The following is a 20,334-nucleotide window of genomic DNA, read 5'->3' on the forward strand; positions in this document are numbered from 1 at the left end:
AGCACAAGTTTACCTAGTTTCTGAAATATGTTGCACAGATATATATTCAAACATTGCAGACGGTTACAGTGTTCTTGTAGTGGTTAGGTTAACAAAAAACTTCAAACCCCAACAGCGACATGTTATTATAGGGAAAATGTCGTTACTCTGAATAAGCCATAGAGATCACTCCCGAGTTGGAATAACGTTTTTGCATTTGAAGAAGAAATATCGTTTTAAATCGATTTAGGGTTTAAAAAAAAATCTCAGTAAGGTCTTTAGGTCTTTTGTCATAAACCTCTTGTAACACGACCATCTGAGCAGGAGTAATAACAAGGCAACATGTTTTTAAATTTTTTATTGTCACATTTGTCAGTTTGAACATCAACCCATCATTCACAAGCAGTTGTGCTTCAGGCTATAACCGTTGATAACAAAACGACCACTTTAATCAGTTAACGCCCACAATCAGAATAACCTGATTGGCTACAGTGAGTCATGAATCATGAAGTCAAAGAATTGGGGGTGGGGGGCTGTTGCACATGTTTTGGCCCATCAAGAGAAATTAAATAATTACAATGAAAATGAAGAAAACGAGGCGACAAAAAGAAATAAGACTTTTCTAAATCATGTAAAAACATGATGCGCATTGGTGATTACTTTGGCAACGGTGTCTCTCGACTCTCCACCACCATCCAATAGCTCTTTGTGAGCATCTCCAGTCTCGTCACACAGTGCAAGTAGTTTTATTAAGTGCCAGCACAGGGCAGTGTCAGTGTGAGAACACTGGAATAAGGCCGCTGTTCACACGTTTGTCTCGATTCATCAGGTTACAGAAGAAAAAAAACATAACTGTACCTTCCATCTCGAGTTGCTGCTAGACAGAGAGATAAGTTCAGATAGAAAAGTATCAGGATTTGTTTAATTCCATAAAATGGAGAGGGAATGACATAAACAACAAGAGGAATTCTCTTTGATGCGATGTTTGTTTCAGAAGAGTCGCAATGAGAAGGAGGAGAGACGGCCGAGGATGTCGGTGTGTCAGAGCAAAAGAAGACAGTGATGATGCAAATAAATACATTTTCAGTTGAAATACACCGCCCTAAATGTCCAAACTCCTACAGAGTTACTGATGAAAGCTTTGGGTAGATGCAGTATTTCAATTTTGCCTGCAAAGTTTTTCTTCAAGCATTAGCTAGTCATTCAAAAGTAGCTGGTTGGCAGATTATGTTTGAGCTCCAAACTCCAGTTGTGCCCAATCACTTTGACACGGATGCAATTTGTGAAAAATAAATGTCTTTAGGATTTGAAATAAGAAGCTTTTTAAAAAGGGAAAAACAAACAGAAATCTGCAACCTGGTCAGACTCTACATGTGCTGCCTCCAAACCCTGCTACAGCATAACACCAACACCAACCGTTCTAGCCACACCACCTCCTCCTCCTCCTCCTGCTACTGCTCCTTCTTCTTTCTCAGTAGCGATAGTGGTCCGGTTTGAATGGCCCCTCGGTGGGCAGGCCCAGGTACTTGGACTGCTTGTCTGTTAGCTTGGTGAGTTTCACACCCAGTTTATCCAGGTGAGCGGCTGCAACCTGCTCATCCAACTATTCAGACAAAGAGAGAAATGTGGGAGAGCAAAATTATTGTTAGATTAAAGTGGTGGTTACTTGTTGATCCACATTTCATCTACTTTTCTAGTTTTGCTTTTTTTTTTTTTTTTAACTGTTTTCAGCCATCTCACAAACATCAAGTTGTTTTCTCAATTTCAAAACAAGCCTTTCCTCCTTGTAGTCACTGGAGGTGTCTGACAATAATCAGGATTTAAATGAACACACTAAACAGATGAATTAAGGTTGGCCCTGCTGCTATACAACATCCTAAACCTCAGATTGCATTTGCAGTTTTGACTCTGGATGACCTACAGAAGGACTTTCATTCATTTAAAAAGTGTGACTCATTTCAATAAAAATGTAATACTGTAGAAGACACAGGGCATTATCACAGTGTTGCTTCTGACCTTCTTGGGCAAGAAGTAGACTCCCACAGGGTACTTGTCGGTGTTTGTCCACAACTCAATCTGAGCCAACACCTACAGGAAGGAACACAATACAGAAAGACAAAGGAAACTGATTACATACCATTCCCATTGCCATGGAGCAAACAGAAATCAATATGAACTTCATTTTAATTAACCATTACTGCTGCATGTATTATAATAGTATTTTTTATTGTCTAGCTCACACAGTCACAGTACCTGATTGGTGAAGGAGTTGCTCATGACAAACGATGGGTGTCCCATGGCACAGCCCAAGTTGACCAGTCTGCCCTCAGCCAGGATGATGACATGACGACCGTTCTTCAAACGATAACGATCAACCTGAGGAGGAGAAGGATAAGCAGCTTTTCAGGAATAATTCAGTCTCCGGACTGCCATGGGAGTGAAGCACCTATAATATGATAAATTACTAAAGCTTTTAATTTAAAGATAAGACACTGTGTGTTAAATCTGTTGGTGGTGAGAATCACTCCAAGTCCTCTGTGTGTTATAGAGTCTCAGTGCAGACTACCACCAGTCTCTCTCTGCCACCTTATGACACAGCTGCAACACTCACAGTTGAGCTGCAACGCCTCAAGGGGCAATAAATTGCTACTAGTTTTCTAGATTTTTTCGATTCAATATCAAAACTATGAGATATTTCTAATATAACTAATTTGCTTAATAATGTAGAGATTTTCACAAAACTAAATCATTTGTTTTGGCATTTCCTCAATATTTTAACCTTTAACTGGCAGAGCCAAAATGCTTTCAGCAGAGTTTAGCTTCTGTCATGTACTGAATTTTCCCTCACATTTGGACTAATCTCATTGCCTACCACGAGATTTCAAACAAGAGGATACAGAAAAATGTATAAGTTTAAACAAGTAAAATAAATACATTTTATCCATCCAACATCAGATCCTTCACATCAGGAACACTTTGAATGAGAAAGTATTCATTTATTTTTAAATAAAGTAATGTCAATGCAATAAATCTTTTCTGTTCTCCCTTCAACTGTAGCCCGACTACTTCATAGAATCATTTTCAAATACGGCAGCAGATAAAAGGCACTTAATATAAAAGTATATTTTAACTATTATTTAAGTTTTAAATCTTCCTACCTGAGGCTTGACATTGATCTTCTCGGCTGAGTTTTTGTTGAGCCAGCTCACGTCGATCTCACAGTCAAAGTGTCCAATGTTGCAAACGATGGCATCGTCCTTCATGTTCTCAAAGTGACTGAAGGTGAACACAGACGATAAACAACATGCTGCTTATTACTGTGTATGAGTAGACATTTTAGAGGAAGGCTGTAAGAATTAATATTATTTCAAACATACTGAAAGTTCAACTCTAAAAGTATTGGAGTTCAGTCGCAGCAGAAACCTCGGTCACTCAAACTTACTGTCCCATGATGATGTCTTCACAGCCAGTTGTGGTGACAAAGATGTTTCCTTCCTTACAGGCTTCATCCATGGTGGTAACCTCATAACCTACAGAGCAACAGACAAAAAGGAGTTAATATGGAGAACTGTTTAAAGCTTCAAGAATATACTGCTGACGGTTTAGATTTAAGACCATCATCACGTACCCTCCATGGCAGCCTGCAGGGCGTTGATGGGGTCGATCTCCGTGACAATGACGCGAGCGCCGAACCCACGCAGAGCCTGGACACAGCCCTTACCCACGTCACCGTAACCTGCCACCACGGCAACTTTACCAGCAATCATCACGTCAGTGGCTCGCTTGATGCCATCGATCAGACTCTCCCTGCAGCCGTACAGGTTGTCAAACTTGCTCTGCAGGTGGAAGAGATGACCAGACGGGATGTTCATGTTATATTTCCAGAGACAAGCGATAAATAAGGTTGACTACAGAGTCACTTTACGGATGAACTTTCAGCCAAGTCATATTTAATAATGCTGCTTAAGAGGCTTACAGCTCAAGACTGGTTACCTTGGTGACAGAGTCGTTGACATTGATGGCAGGGATCTTCAGTTCGCCCTTTTTCATCATCTTGTAGAGGTTGTGGACACCTGTGGTGGTCTCCTCAGACACTCCACGGATACCTGAAAAATATCAACCAGTCACAGAAATGTTACAGTGTATACCATGTTTATTGAATGACAATATTTCAGTAGTGAGCAGAGCCTTTTGGAGCACTTTTAGGAACACAAGTTTAGTATAAAACACAAAACTGAATTGAGTAGTATGTTTTTAAGTCACAAATCAAAGCTCCACAGAGGGACCACTTTGTGCATGTTAAAAACTTCTACTGTGCTGCAGTGTGATAATTTTATCTAGAGTCCATATAAACAGTTAAGTCGGATTCTTCCGATTACAGATTCTAACTTGAGTCGAAGAAATATTGTCCATGTAAACACTGTTGGTGGTGAGAATCACTCCAAGTCCTCTGTGTGTTATAGAGTCTCAGTGCAGACTACCACCAGTCTCTCTCTGCCACCTTATGACACAGCTGCAACACTCACAGTCGAGCTGCAACGCCTCAAGGGGCAATAAATCAAAACAATGATGCAAATATAGATAAGATTGTTCGAAGTCTGTGTAAAAAATATTATCAGCCTATTTTAAGATCAAATGTATTTAACATGAATGAGTTGTAGATGCTACAGTACATCTTGTGAAAAACATTTACAGCCCAAAGAAGCAACTATGGGTTATTATGAGAGAAGAAAAAAAATTAAAAATAAAAAAAGATTCATAGGAATCATATTTTAAGGACACTAAACAGAAACCTTACAATAAACTGTGCACGCATAAAACCCACCTGCCAACAGTTTGGGGTACTTCTGGTGAACCATGTTGGTGAGGTCTCCTCCATCATCCAGGATCATGTTGAGGGGCTGACCGTCTTTGAAGTAAATAGTCTGCTCGATGCACCACACGTACTCCTCGTCTGTCTCACCCTTCCACGCATAAACTACAGAGACAAACGGTTGTTTTCCTTGTAAGGTTCAAGTGAGAATACGCAACCTTAACAATGCCTTAAAGCATGAGCACACACTTGCTTATAAAAGCTGATTTAGGAAAGTTTGGAAAGACTGTAACAATTCAAACATCATATACACAGTGGGTTACCTGGAATGCCAGACTTGGCAATGGCAGCAGCGGCATGGTCCTGAGTAGAGAAAATGTTACAGCTCGACCACTGAACCTGAGGTGGAAGAGAAAAGGCAGGTCAGTAAGAGCTTCAGTTCATCCATCTCTTCGAAAAAGACAGCAACCTAAAAACAACTGGTTGTAATTGGATTACCCATGAATTTGTTCAGTAATATGATTTTACTCGATTTATAATCGACTCTTGGGTTTGTAATGTACATTTTGGGTTTTCTTATGTGCTGCAAACAGACTGGGAAGATTACTCTGCATTTACACGTTCGTATTAAAAATCTCTGAATTCAACTAAAAATGAAAGTTATATCAATATATTCACTAGAACATGCTATTTTAAGCCCTATTTGGTCAGTAATGACAGTAATATGCGTGTATTTGGTTAATTTAACAATTTCACATCTACAGTACACCTTGTGTTAAATCTGTTGGTGGTGAGAATCACTCCAAGTCCTCTGTGTGTTATAGAGTCTCAGTGCAGACTACCACCAGTCTCTCTCTGCCACCTTATGACACAGCTGCAACACTCACAGTTGAGCTGCAACGCCTCAAGGGGCAATAACTGCATTAATATGCAGAATACAGGTACTGAATTTTTAATATAAACTCTAAAACTACTATATTTTGTAGAATCAAAGTTGGAATTGCAAGTCACACAGAATTAGAGCGTCATTACTGCCACAGAGCGAAACGTAAAGCCAACATGCTGAGAGGGCAGGTTGTTATTGACTCTCTGTTGGTTCTCAGGCTGCAGGTTCCTGCAGGATGAGACCAGTCCTGGTCTGACAGATAAAACCAATACGATAACAGAACGTACTGGCCTTGAGACACACAGTGAGAGAGTATATTCCTCAATTATGTGAAGGTCTGTTCCAGTAAATGGATCAATAAACTTGTCCTCTTGCTAACTATTGCTGTAGTGCACCTCAGCAGGGAAGAGGACCGACTGTGCAGACATTTTGCAAAAGGTCTGTGATATAGATCATAGATTTGGGAAAAAAAATTCTTCTGTCCTAGAAAAAATAAATAAAAAAAAAACATAAAAACAAAAAGATATTAATAGAACTCAGCAGGGACACTCTGATCCCAGTTCTATGTGGTGTATGAAAGGATGACAAGCCTTTAAATAAATAAGTAACAGATAACGTTTTGTCTGTCTAAATTTCCTTTCATTCGTTTTTTTTTCTAAAAAAAAAAAAAAACACCATTGACCATTGTGTTCCATCTGAAAGGATAAACTCTAACAAGCAGCTGCTAAATGTCACCTCAGCTCCGAGGGCTGTGAGGGTCTCGATGAGCACGGCAGTCTGCAGGGTCATGTGGAGGCAGCCGGCGATACGGGCGCCCTTCAGGGGTTTGGACTGACCGTACAGCTCCCTCATTTTCATGAGGCCCGGCATCTCGTTCTCTGCAATATCGATGGCCTTGCGTCCCCATTCAGCCAGGCTGATGTCGGCTAGGGAAGGGGGAAAGAAAGCAGGATGTCACAAAAAAAATAAAACATGACTACTAAAATACACCTATTCTCGGGTGAGTTACTTCGTTTTTGCTTTATTGGAAAATGAGAGATGAAATAGTGAGTGTTTTCAAGCCAAAACCCTCAGTCTTTATTTTGTTCTGTAAATATTTAGGCCAATATAGGTGTTAAGTATCAGCATAAATGTTTTATTACGACACAAGTCTGACAAGAGTCTGAACATGATGTATAATGAAAAAAACAAAGATTTACACACGATTCAGTCAAAAGCTATAGCTGAACCACTAAAACCGGTTCTGGGCGAGTCGCGTAAGCTGTGGTGTGAGAGCTACTGTTACAAAAGCTTGAGGCAAGTTTTGTACAGTGTTCATTTTCAGCATTCCGCAAATGTTCATATAACATGTTTCGAGACTGTGCTCGACGTACAGAGCAAGTTGGAAAGATTTCATGCGGTCCATAATGACCAGGAGACGGACACAATATTGAGTTTTCACCTGCCAAACGTTTCCTCAAGAAATCCGACATGTGTGATTTAATGAAGTCAATGAAATCATTTGTTGAACAATGTATTAGCATGATGGTGTTGCTAAAAGGCTTTGAGCCATACATTTTTTACTGGAGGATTTTATTTAGCACCCGTGTATACAGTTAGGTTGGAATCTTGAATCAGAAGGATTTCAATCAAACTGAATGAATATTGTCCATTTAAACGCAGCCTGTGTTGGTGGCGAGAATCACTCCAAGTCCTCTGTGTGTTATAGAGTCTCAGTGCAGACTACCACCAGTCTCTCTCTCCGCCACCTTATGACACAGCTGCAACACTCACAGTTGAGCTGCAACGCCTCAAGGGGCAATAAATCAAAAAAAAGATAAACTTGAATTACAATTTGTTTCCCCATCAACTAAAATAATAATCTAAAAATAATACTGTAGTTCTAACAACACTGTTCTATACATGTATCATAGAAGAATTCTGAATTGGCTTGTTCTTCTACTTCCTGCTGTAACCCCACTAACCGGAAGCAGCAGCATGGCTTATACGTAGTAAATGAGTGATATTGCCCTAATTAATATGTCAGCGCTTGACAAGTGCGCCGTTGAGTTTAACTCTTGACCCCCGATTGCATGTAGTCCCTGGAGAATGTAGACTTTGCCCCAAACCTGTTAGCTGGCCATTGTGCAACTTCTTCTGGTTCAAAATGACCCGTTTCTCACAGTAGAGACCAGTGGTCACAGCAGGTGAGCTTCACATTTGGTAGATAACGACCAAGTTTCAGTTGCATATAAATGGACAATGTCAATCAATTTCTTACATTTCCCCAATATCTTATTATTATCTTGTTATTTTAAAATAAAGTTTTAAATTGCCAATGCAACTTATGCTTAATTTTAAATTCCCATTTCATTTGGAGCTTCCCTACTTAAAGTCTAACAAAAACATTTTAACATTAAATAAAAATGTTCTTCTAATAAAGAAACTTTAAGACAAACAATCAAAAACATTCACCACTTCAAACTAAGGCGCAGTGACAACACGTGTAGTCACAGCATTAGTGGTATGTAAGTTGCGTACAGTGCAGCTTAATTCCTGCCTGTTCCTGTCACTCACGCAGAAACTGGCGCTGAGGCGCAAGACATCACGGGAAATGAAGTTTACAAACACAGTCCAACGCAGGGGGCGTTACGCCTCCCGCTAAGGTAGTAAACTACAACATCCAGAGGCTTTGGGTGTCGTTTCTGTTCACAGCATGCTCGGCACTACTCCGGCTGTTACATGTCGATTCATTCTCAGATTTGAATTAAAGTCTACAAATTGAAAATGTGTGAAAGTGAAAATCTCCAAGTTACAAGCTATAACGTCTAACGAAAAACTAACTAACTAAAAAAGGACAGTTATATGGTAATTGCAACGCCATATAAATTGCCACATGCTAGCATGTTAACGTTAGCTACGACGTAAAGAGCAGAAAACCCGCTCTATCTTAAATGTCTTTATCGTTGCAGTTAGCTCATAGGCTAAATCCAGCTAAAGTGAGAGCAGTTACCCGACATGCGCATTACCACAAACTTAACACCACTCCTGTGCGCAAACCGCTATCGCACTCACCAAAACTTTACTCACACGCACGGCGTAAGCAATAAACCTTCACACTCACCAACTTTGAATTTAAGTTTCTCAGACATTGTTGCTTTCAGGTGTTTTGTTCCGGGGAGGTTGAGTGCAGCAGCAGCCTGGCCGACAGACAGAGGCAGAGAGGGAGGGACAGAAACATGACGGCTCGGTTTTTATCGTCGGAGCTACATTCAGACGAGTTTGCACGAGAGGGCGGTCGAAACGCGAATATACTCTTGACTCCTATTGGCTGCAGCTGCTCCCGCCCAGCGATTGAGTGACGTGATTGGATACGCTCAATTTGGGCACGTTTGCCAATCACAACTTGAGATAGAGTGTGGGCGGGGCGTTGTGCGTCAGTGTGGCTGGAGCAAGTTTTGTCCTGGTTTTGTCTGGACTCCGCTGGTGTTTACTGGCTGGCAAATAAGTGAAAGTGTTGCCCATGGACGGTCAGTGGTCTTAACTTTGTATTGTGTTATATTGTAGCCGACTGCTGGGTTCAAATAAAACATTAATGGTCACTCATGCACTTGCATAACATTTTATTCCACACATGCTGCAGACTTCCTGCTTACAAAACATAAATATTTGTGCACGTTTTTTCCCCCTGAACAAACAGGTAATGGTAGAAAGCTCAAAAGGCTTCAAGGTGGCTGTCTATGTATTCTCGTAGACCTGATTTAAAAAAATACAATAAAATTAAAACAATTAAACATGTGACCCTAACATATACAAGGGTCCTGTGTCAAAATCTTTTAATCTGCATGTGTTTGTTGTTGTGTGTGGTCCGGTCTTCTCTAATCCAGGCCATGGTTATGTTTTCCAGGCTGTATCTGCTGATGTGATCACGGAGAACAAAACTGATTCGAGATAAGCTTGACTGAAATGGTCCCATGGCCAGAGGTCAGCTTGTGCCCCTTGGTAGAAATACTGCACTACAGCTAATTTAGGAGCATGTTTCAAGTTCCCCCCCGAGGGTCTCATGTCTTCTGGGTTTGAGTTTGGTAAACATGATCAGAGACTGAATGTGAACGGAAGAGCCATATTGTCTAGTTTAACTATTTATAATCGGTGTACATTACACTTATATCGCTTACCTTGTGTGCAACTACTGTTTACTGTAGTAACTACTGTTTACTGTAGTACTTATATATTTTTTTACTACTGGCTGCAGGTACAACAGTACATTTCACTGTGCATTGTACTATGTATAACTGTGCATGTGACAAATAAAACCTATCTATCTATCTATCTTATATTAACTATAATTATATTAACTATTACGTGTGAACATTAAATTTAAAAATATTGTATACCCAAACACGGAAATTTCATCATTAAACTCTAATATTTTTAGACCTGAATCAGGGGGAGAAGGTCATCGTCCGCACAAAACAAACAAATAGCCCCAATCAACCAGGTTACCAGCGAACCTAATACTGTCTTCAATAACGCTGTGACAGGTCACAACTCTTGCTCTCCATAATTCCACTTCTTATTACAGTTTGGCTTGGAGTTTGGAATTTGAAACAGCTGCGAGCGACTGTCAGCGTATTCTATGATTTATCTGAGGTATTTCTGCATTTATTCCAGTAGCACATGTTAATGTTTCTTGGGTAACATATGGAATTGCACATTTAGAGTTCACATTAGCACACGTGTGTTGCCTTTTAAATATTAATAGTGAGTCATCCTGCCTGTATATCCAGTCTATCCATAATTTGAGGTCACAAGCCAACCATCATAGCTCACTGTTACATGACACAAATAAAAGAGAAGTCAAAAGATTTGATCAAATCCTTTGGTAATTATGCTTTAGTCCCAACCCACACGTTCAGCCAGGGTGGTTTAAGGGCTGTGACACACCAAGCCAATGGTTTGGCGTTTTCTCGTGTCAGGCTGGCTGTGAGCATACTGGTAGTTTCGGTGTTGTGTCCCACACCATCACCACTAGTTTTAATATTATTGGACCCCTATGAACATTCAAATCCACAAATATTTCCACAACAACATGATCATCTTGAATGAATGTGTCGACAAACTGATCAGCATGATTCAGCAAAGGGCCAGCTCTGTACGATGGTGTACAGACTACTGCCACCTGCTGGTAGGAAGATTTATTTCCTTTCAGGTGCAGAACATGTGTCATTGGCTGTGGTCTTTGCGCCATGTTTTCAAGAGCAACTTTTATGTTTTTGAGTGTGTACAGCAGTGCCCATTGCCATCTTGGTAGCACCTGACTCCCCCAGTAAATTTTGTTATTTTAACAGGGTGGTAAGTAATTCATAGGTATCAGCATGATAGAGAAACTAATTCCTCTATTTACATATGAAACAGTGGCGACACATGCATTGAATCCCAACTTTATTAAGATAAACTGCATACAACCGCACACTGACAACAGTCACATGACTGCCACACAGAAAACCCCCAGGGTTCATCCTTTGTATAGATCTGAGAAGAACTGGCTACGGATCACATTATATATATCTGTACAGCCAGAGAGAACATGAATGATATCTGAGGTAAACAGAAAAAAAAAGAAAAACAAACTCTATTGTCATATATGTATATAAATATGTGTGTAACTACTGGGGTCTTAACCCAGACGGTCCATTCATAGACCTGAAGGAGGAAGTGTTGCAGCATCCATAAGTAGTGGGGCAGTGAGCAAAAGTTAGGCTAATTTTTGGATCAGGAAGACCGACACGGAGCAAACACGTCTCATGCTCTTTACTCAGTGCTTAAATTAATTTGTACCGCAGGTAAGACAACTGAAAATGAAAAAAAAAATATCATTTTATAAGAGGTCACTATGTCAAAAGTCAACACACACTCACACACAGATGATCTCGAAATTCAAACAATGCAGGATTTTCTCAGATTCTATCACTGTTAAATCACACACAGAGAAGGCGCTGCAGGTGTCAGGCACAAGCAGTTTCAAAGTAGCAGATGTTGTAATGTGCCTTTTGGCAGCCATATATCCTAATATTAAAATAACACAATATTAGTTGTTTTTTTTTTTCCTTCTTCCACATTTTGACTACAAAATGGTCCCATTCATGCAAATCAATCAATTTTTTTTGGATGATGTCAGCTAGCTAAAAACCCCTGTCTTGTTAAGGCTAAAATACAGCTCAGATAGTTTTGCTTTTATTTGCCTCAGCTTTTAGGTCTTTGTCTCTGAGATTTCCTTTTTCAGCACCACTATTTCTTTTGTACAAAGTGTGTTTTGTGGATAATCGAGAGTTGATGGGGGGGCTTTAGTATTAGAAATATCTTTAAACTTAAATAATTAGACTGTTCTCTTGTGTTTTTTTGTTGTTGTTTTTTTATGAATGGAAAGGACCGGTGTGTAGGGTGTAAGGATTGGTTAGCAGAAATGCTAATGCTCGACAAAACATTGTCCTTTATGGCACTGACAGCTGAATTAATGACCAAGTTTATATATGATATGACACAGCCTGCACATTGTTCTATGGAGGTTGTAATTATAATGCTGCTTTAAGGAAAGGAGGAGCAGCCATTCAGGACTAAAAGTGAATTCTCAACTCATAAGAACTTCATTAACTTGTTTTCTTTAAATCCGTCTATGGTATGGCAGGTTTGAGCTGAAATTCAGAATAAAGACCAATCAATTTAACGCCTTCTATGTCTAAAGCACGTGTTCACAGAGCTTCCCACACTATGAAGTGGGTTCAAAACGAGTTTTGCAGGGGCCACAATTTGATCTTAAAAGGATTACTCTTTAAATGAAGCAAACTGACAAATCCTTTCACACTCGTGTCTATATACGAATAGTTCTCCTGGAAAATGTGTTTTGCTTCCGATTTTATTAGTAACTTAACCTATTTACACCCAAAGGTTCCCCTGATGAGTGACCAGAGGTTTCCATCTGACATTTCAGCAGGCGATATGACTGACAGAGGGATTGAACCTCAAATCCTTCCATTGTCCTACTGATTTTCCACTGCAGCAGCATGTCCTCCTTTTGTAATTTGACAGTGACATTTCCATCCTACATATTTATATTTTATTTACCATTTATGCCTGCTGTATATTTAGCAGAGATGGGTTGTCGTCATATCAGGAGAAGAGCAGAAAGATGACAACACAGGAAGCAGAAAAATGACGAGTCATATTGGGTTTCTGTTTTTTTTGCATTTTTTTTCCCACACATGTTGATTCTTCACATTCTTTCCAAAAACAAGCCTCGTCCTGTTCCTCCACACACCCTTTCCTACAAGTATGCACCTAAGTGCTCATTCATGCATCTTTGATATAGATAACCACAGGCTGACAGGCATGGCATTTTCCCAAAATGTTCCCAGACTCTATGCCCTTCAGAAATAGAGGAGTGTGCAATTGGAGCAAAGAGATTCATTCTGTGACAGTAATCAGAAGAGAAAAGCCCGGGTTCATTTCATTTGTAGTCAGCAACAGTGCACAAGTGCATACTTTAGAGTTGGGGTATGGTTAGATACTGGGATGTAGGCTTTAAGACAGAGCAGCAGCCAGCTCAGCCCAGAGTCCCTGTCTCTTTTACAGATGTCTTGCAGCTAAGAGACAGACAGGAGAGGGGGGCTAGCTAGCTAGCATGGCAAGCTAGCTCAGTTAGCTGCCCAGGCCGTTAGCTCCGACATGTCGTCTTCGTCTTCTTCCTCCTTCTTCTTGGCTAAAAGAAGAAACAAGATAATAAAACATGACGTTTAACTTTGATGTGACACAGATTTCGATGACGTGCATGTGGCTCTGAACTGAAATGGTGATTCTTTGTGCGTCTTGTCATACCTGGTCTGGAGGGAAGTGATGAAGATGGTACGCTGGGTAGAGGGACGTCTTCTGTTCCTTCGATTTCCAGAAGATTTTTGTCCAGCTCTTCCTGTTCCAGCTCCTCAAGCTCTGCCATGAGCTCATCCTAAACATACACAGGGAACAAGGAAGTTAAAAGAAATCAGCAAGACAACCTCAAAAAGCCAATGAGGAAAACCACAACTTCTGTTATGACATATGATACACACTGTAAAGATGATTATTTTCAAGACAGGATCTCATTAAAACATTATTTAATTCAGTCAGTAGCAGCTCTAACTGTCGTCCCACCTCAATGTGTTCGAGCACTAAGAAAACTAAGTAAACGTCACAGAGTTTCAGTGTTTGATATGCCTTTCTTTGCTCTCACCTCATCGTAGTCTTCCCCAAAGCCGACTGGTCTGGAAATGACATCTGAGATCTCCTGAGCCACTTCCTGTTGTTCTGTGATTTCAGCCATCAGATCGTCTACTTTGTCTATGTCCCTGTGAAATGGGAGGACAAAAACAGAAAGAGAGAGAGAGGTGGCATGTAAAACATATGATTCAGGCCAAGCAAGTAAAAAACAACATGTATTTCTATAGCCAAAGTACGACTAAGCAGGAGAGAAAATTAAAGGAGAACAGAAAATGGAATGTGGAACGTGGAAATGAAGAAAACTGATTAGTTAAGGGAACAAAAGGTAAGGGGGACAGAAATGGGGAAATAGGCTAAAATATAAATGCAGAGAATAAATTGCAGAAAGTTGAGTTTAAACAAGGTCTGCACAATAAATACAATAAAATATTATATCAATAAATGAACGTCTCTAGTCCAACCTGTAACGTGTTTCTATGCGTTTTTCTTACATGTTCTCATGTGCAGCTTTCATTGCTTTGGCGGCGAAGCCCATGTTCTTGAGCACTTCTGTGTTAGTGTTGGCGTTCTCCAAAGCCTCCCTCTGGAACTCAATGGTAGACAGCGTCCCGTCAATCTGGCCCAGCTGCTTCTCGTAACGCTTTTTCCTCTTCAAGGCCTGCAGAGCCGCTGGACAGGAGACAGGAAACAAATCCTTATTGATCTCAGCAGTCATGTCCCTTGCTGTCACAGACGCTTACTATTATCACATTTACAAAGCTTAGACTCTCACTTGTGGCTCCCTTTAGATCGCATCTCTGAACTGTAGCCTTTACTTGTAAAGACATTTGCGTTTATTGCCTGACAGAATAACTTATATTTAATGTTGACAATGTGTTGTTTAAAGCAAACGTATTAATCACTGTTATGGTGTGCCTTTAAACTGGATTTATATTTTTCAATTCAGTTCAATTTTATTTAATTTATATAGCGTCAATAACAATACAAATCGTCTCAAGACACTTTACAAAACCCGGCCTGAAACCCCCAGAGCAAGCCTGAAGGCGACGGTGGCAAGGAAAAACTCCCTTTTAACAGGAAGAAACCTTGAGCAGAACCCAACACGTTTACTTTTGAAATCTTAATTTTTTTAGGAGTAAATTGTAAAGCAAATTACATATTTTGTTGACTGTTTTTAAAGCAAAAAGAAGAAGTAACTATTGCATGACTGTGACAAATTCAGTGGACTTTTGGCATTACTTTAGTGGCAGTGGACTGCTGTCCTAATAAAGAGGAACTCTCTTAATCTGATGAAATCCTGTCAGAGACAAATCTCAGGGTGCAGATGCAAAATGCTTCAGCCAGACTGATTAAGATTTACACCGTTTCTCTTTAGAATAAGCCCTGAATCTTATCAAGCCCAAAGAGTTGTGGTCTCTCTACCTGGCTTCCTGTGTGTGGCTTTAAATACATCAAAACAGGAGGTCATCTAAACCATAACAGACAGAGTTTCTCTTTGCTATCGACATAGGAAAGCACCTCGACGACAGAGCACTGAAACGTATGACTGAACTAAACCTGCTGAGTCATACAGGAGACGAGTGATTATGCAAGAAGAGATACTTTTGTACTCTCTGTGTTAGCCCTGCGATAGACTGGCGATCTGTCCAGGGTGTACCCTGCCTCTCGCCCAATGACAGCTGAGATAGGCTCCAGCAACCCCACGATCCTTCACAGGACAAGGCGGTTACAGAAGAGACACTTTTGTACATTAAGTGTGTCTGGATTATAGTTTTACTTTAGATTCTGGATAACAACGTGAGACAGAATATGGGTCAAAAGCAAAGGTTAACACTACAGTTTGGGTTTGACATTAAAACATCTCCTGGTCCTGTCGCCCTCTTCAGCAGCAGTAGGTAACCGAATCTGTATAATATAGTATGTGTCGTCATCTTCCTGCCAGACAGATAATTTTTGTATCTGTAACCTGTATGGCACAAATGAGTCAGTTGGAACAGACTGGCACAATCTGAAGCAATTTCAGGTTAAGAAGGGTGGTGTACACTTCTGGTAATCTATTCAGTAGGAAAATATTAGCTTTAATAACCATGTAAACATCTGATCTGATGGTTTTTCTCTGGTTGGAATAAATACATTCCTTCAGCAGGGTTGTCCCACGTGGAGTAAACATCAGAATTTGTGGCAAGTTTCCAGGAAGGACAGAAACAGGGAGGATCGGTTGTTCAAACAAGTGGTTGTAGAGATGAACAAAGCCAGAACCCATGTGGACAACAACACTGAAAAGATGGCTCCTTCTTGGTTCCCTTATTCTACTGAAAAAAACGACTTCTTCTGTCCTTCTTCCGACCAATTCAACACTCTACTAGTCGCAGGGCCTGTTTCAACCGATACATAGAAACAAAATACTTCTGCACACAACTGAATAGTCCTACAACCATTCAGAGCCATCTTGTAATAAACAAAATCAAATCAACCACGCTCAGATGACATGTATGTATGTACGTGGCTGTCACTCATCTGTCCATCGGCGCATAGAGCCGGCCCAAATGATTTGATTGGCTCAGCAGGTCTTTGCCAGGAATAATGAATTCCAAACTCAGGGACTCCTGACCGAAATTCTTCCTCTAAAGTTTTGTGAGCAGGGGAATGCTGGAATGCACAGTGGGCAGAAACGTTCTGCCAAAAAAGTTTCTCATGTAAACACTCCTCATTCTATTCAGCAGGAAAGTCTAAAACAGTTAACTTCGGAAAGTCTAAACTAAATTAGTTCAGCTGTGTTGAAGAAATGTTTGTCAGTAATGGTGATGTGATGTTAGCATTTAGTTCAAGACAGCCGTACAAAACTGTAAATTCTGAGTCTTGTTTTAAAACAACATTGTGAGGAATATACAAAATGATGTTGTCTTAGTGTCTGATAAAAGAATAATAATAGATAAATATGTATCTGAACAGACGTGCCATGCATTCAAAATGTTAATAGAATATAATATAACACAGTCAGGCCAGCTGTTGCAACAGAGTTTGTGTCCAAGGCTGCCAAATATCAATATTACACAAAACTTTAGCACGGTCCTTTGGTCCACTAGGAGCCAGACAGCTGCTGACAGTTCCGGTTTGATCAGATTATATCAGCACACGGACCTATTCCTAGCCTGATAACATCGTTACCCAAACACCACACCAATCATTATCAGATTATGAGGGCGGCAGAGCTGCATTCAGACCATCCCCTCCAATCTCAAGAGGTTATGCTGATTCTGTGACCTGTAGTGAGCGTTTGCTACAATCAAAGCCTTACGAAAGATCCACTGTCTTTATGCTTTTAGTACAATTTACATGCACAAGCTGTTTTATGTGCCGCTGCTTCTGTGAACTCCATGCTCAGAAGAAACGAAAGTGACACAAGTGGATACTCCACACCACTACTTTGACGACATTAATTCAACTATTCTGGTGTAAATTTAACAAGATGGAATCACATCTAGTGAGATTTCTTCTCACCATTACATAATTATTCTATTCTCTTCTAATTGCTCTCTGTGGTTTGGATAAAAACCACAAGTGGAAAATTCTAAATAAAGGCAGAGCTCTATTATGTTGTTATCACGGCAGGATGACAGGTTTGGTATGCTTATGAGGAATGTATGTATTGTTGTTGTCATTTGCCCCACAGCTAGACAGAGGCTAGGTTATGCAATGAACTATGTTGAAAACCGGTTTCATTGCTGGAAAAAAACACATGCAGTGTGTAAGTCAGCAGAAGACCTTAAAAACTAGTTGTGGATTAGCACAGAGTGTTGTTTTTTTTTCTTCTTAGAAAGGACCTGTAGTGACGTCACAGATTACCCAGCAACCACTGATATCCCAGCAACCTCAGCTGTAAACCTGGCCGTATCTGTGTATATATTTAACAACCAGGAAACTGAGAGCAATCTGTCATGAGCTTGTAGGTAGTCCTGGCCTCTCCCTCTAAGAGGTATGCTAGAGAGAAAGCTTTCTGTGACAAAATGATACCACTTAAGATATCTTGTAGAGCAACAAAATGATATATAATCTACCTATACTCTCACCCGGTTGATCACTTGTGAAAATAAATACAGTTCTCTATTAAATATTAGTTTTGTGAAGGTTATGGTATAACATTGAACTGTGTTGTAGTGTGTGGTACTGACACATATTCTTATTGTTTTGACAACCTCATTTTAGTCAGTGGGATAGGCTAAATAACAGGAACGGTTAAGGGTTTAACTTAATCCAATTTAAGAGCAGCGCAAACAACATCCCACAGAATGATCATAAAGTTCAATTAGCACCTTTCTGACGCACATGAACATTATCATTAAAATTTAGTGCAGCACTGTTATATTAGAATTTGTTTTCACTCTTATACCTAATGAATCAAAAGGGTAGTTAAATGTAATGTTAAAATGCTTGGAAAAACACACTTTTTTGAATCTTTGTATGTACATCTCATTATGTAACAAGTTACTGAACAATTAATATTTAAAATGACTTAAAAACAAGGGAGACAACAGCTTACGAAATCCCCGTAATCGTTTATCTGGATGAACTTTATGTGCACAGCCTCTGGAAATATCGTCAGCAACAGCCTATCCTTAAACCAGCTCATAAACACAAACTTAAGCTCTATTTACTGACTATAAAGAGGCAAAACTCGAGACCTTTTCTGCAAAAAACAGTCTGAAGTAGCAAAATATGTTAAAGCAGGAAGGCATCGAGTTAATAAAGAGCAAACATATAATATTATCCACATATTAAGAGCAAAACCTAGAAACATTTACCTAGGAAGTTAGTTATATTGCTAAAGACACAGCCCAGATTTTTTTTAAACTTATGTCTGGTTTTGGCTAATTATAGCGAGGTTTATAACCTTTGTTGTTTAATTTAGTTTAGTTCTAACCCTGCCCTAAAAACAGACATTTAAAAATGGAGTCCTGTGTGGACACAGGAGCAGGCAGCCTGTCAACTGCCAACTTCCCTGTTCCTTCTTCTGGGTTAGCCTGCGGGCTACCTGCCAAACTAACTAGGGATGACTTCCCGTAAAACCTCTCTATTTTTCTGTTTTTTTCCTCACCTCGTTTGTTTTTCGTGCCATACTTCTTTGCCGTCAAGAGCTCCTGTTCGATTTTCTTCTCTAGAAACTCCTGTTTTTTGGCCAACATTTCCTCCGTCTCTCTGAGTCGCTGGATAGCATCTTGGGGAGTAGGCGCTTTCCCACCCTTACCCCCGCTGCCGAATATCTTCCCAAATAGTGACATTTTAACAACAAATGTAAACAATAACTGGCGTATTAACGCTTCTCAAGCAGTCGGAACGCTGTAGTACCCAAGAGGAAAGTGTTAAATTGTTCTGTCACGCTCTCTTGTCAACTATCGTCACCGAGCCAGAGTCGCTGCCACTCCGGTTGTTGTTTTTGTCTCTTCTTCCGCCTTTGGAGACAGGCCTCGTGATGTCATTACGTCAGCGACATGTGACTACGTGACTCATACCTGATATACGGAGGGGATTTCACAAATGAGCAAACCCTGTTTTCCAGTACTTTTATATTTATAGCTGTTACTATTTTTATATATATATATTCATATATGCAAATTAGAACCATTAACCTTTGGCCGTTGTTGTCACTTGCCAGATTATCGTTATCATTCCTGCAGTAAATAATAAAAGTTATTATTTTAGTCCTTTAATGTATTAACAAGGCGTCCAGTCAGTCATTTTAAGGTGTAACTTGTGGTAATTGTGACAACGTATGCAGTTACTACATTGTGCCATTGTGACATGCAGCTGCAGCTTCTTCCACTCTTGAGATCCTATCATGACTCCGGCATCAGCCATCCAATTTGGAACAGATCAGACTGGCGAAGAAGGCCGGCTTTGTTCTGGGCTGCCCTCTTGAACCTGTGGAGGTGGTGGGTGATCGGAGGATGGAAGCAAAGCTGTCATCCCTGATAGAAAACTAATCCCTCCCCCTCCATGCACAGCACTGGGAAGTTTATCATCTAGTTCTTATCTTATCATCTTTGAAGTTACAGTTTTGAGAGAGAATGATATTATTAAGAAGGAATAGACTTATTGAATTGGAATAGACTGGTGTGTTTCTAATCCACATTTATTCCCGAGTCACTGATTAGCTAAGAGGAGCAGCTACTTAGCAATTAAAAAACAAACAAAAAAAACCCCCCAAAAAAACAAATTACATCTCCAAATTACATTTTTAAGAGTGATTTTGCTGATTTGCCATCTTAAAGCGTCAGAATAAATATATGTACCCACAACCCACTCGTCAATTGCTTGTGGGCAACTACCATCTAAAAAGTGGGGTAACATTTGAGTTTAGCCGCCCTACTAGGTCTACAGCCATTGAACTATACTAAAGGTTTCTCAGACTACCAATGTACCAATG

At 40.0% G+C, this 20,334-nt stretch overlaps 2 protein-coding genes across 2 annotated transcripts; both read right to left on the minus strand.

Moving 5' to 3' along the window:
• Positions 1-322: 322 nt before the first annotated feature.
• ahcy (adenosylhomocysteinase) lies at positions 323-8,873 on the minus strand. The gene is made up of 11 exons (XM_084543929.1): positions 8,782-8,873; positions 6,414-6,604; positions 5,116-5,191; positions 4,805-4,957; positions 3,973-4,085; positions 3,608-3,815; positions 3,422-3,509; positions 3,138-3,255; positions 2,233-2,355; positions 1,996-2,067; positions 323-1,582 (listed from the first exon to the last, which is right to left on the minus strand). The coding sequence occupies exons 1-11, from the start codon at positions 8,807-8,809 to the stop codon at positions 1,451-1,453; spliced, it is 1,302 nt and encodes a 433-aa protein (XP_084400055.1). The 5' UTR covers positions 8,810-8,873; the 3' UTR covers positions 323-1,450.
• A 2,212-nt stretch (positions 8,874-11,085) lies between these two features.
• Positions 11,086-19,505, minus strand: chmp4ba (charged multivesicular body protein 4Ba). Its single transcript, XM_084542759.1, has 5 exons — positions 19,006-19,505; positions 14,402-14,579; positions 13,924-14,038; positions 13,533-13,659; positions 11,086-13,416 (listed from the first exon to the last, which is right to left on the minus strand). The coding sequence occupies exons 1-5, from the start codon at positions 19,187-19,189 to the stop codon at positions 13,352-13,354; spliced, it is 669 nt and encodes a 222-aa protein (XP_084398885.1). The 5' UTR covers positions 19,190-19,505; the 3' UTR covers positions 11,086-13,351.
• Positions 19,506-20,334: the final 829 nt, after the last annotated feature.

This window comes from Chelon labrosus (assembly GCF_963514085.1).
Source record: "Chelon labrosus genome assembly, chromosome: 4".
NCBI classification, from domain to species: Eukaryota; Metazoa; Chordata; class Actinopteri; order Mugiliformes; family Mugilidae; genus Chelon; species Chelon labrosus.

Coding starts and splice junctions, on each gene's coding strand:
- chmp4ba (XM_084542759.1), bottom strand. CDS start 19,189: ATGTCACTATTTGGGAAGATATTCGGCAGCGGGGGTAAGGGTGGGAAA. Junction 14,039..14,401: donor AAAGCTGCACATGAGAACAT/GTAAGAAAAACG, acceptor CCCATTTCACAG/GGACATAGACAAAGTAGACG. Junction 13,660..13,923: donor TTGGGGAAGACTACGATGAG/GTGAGAGCAAAG, acceptor GTGTATGTTTAG/GATGAGCTCATGGCAGAGCT.
- ahcy (XM_084543929.1), bottom strand. CDS start 8,809: ATGTCTGAGAAACTTAAATTCAAAGTTG. Junction 4,958..5,115: donor TGCCAAGTCTGGCATTCCAG/GTAACCCACTGT, acceptor TTGTCTCTGTAG/TTTATGCGTGGAAGGGTGAG. Junction 3,256..3,421: donor GAAGACATCATCATGGGACA/GTAAGTTTGAGT, acceptor GTTCACCTTCAG/TCACTTTGAGAACATGAAGG.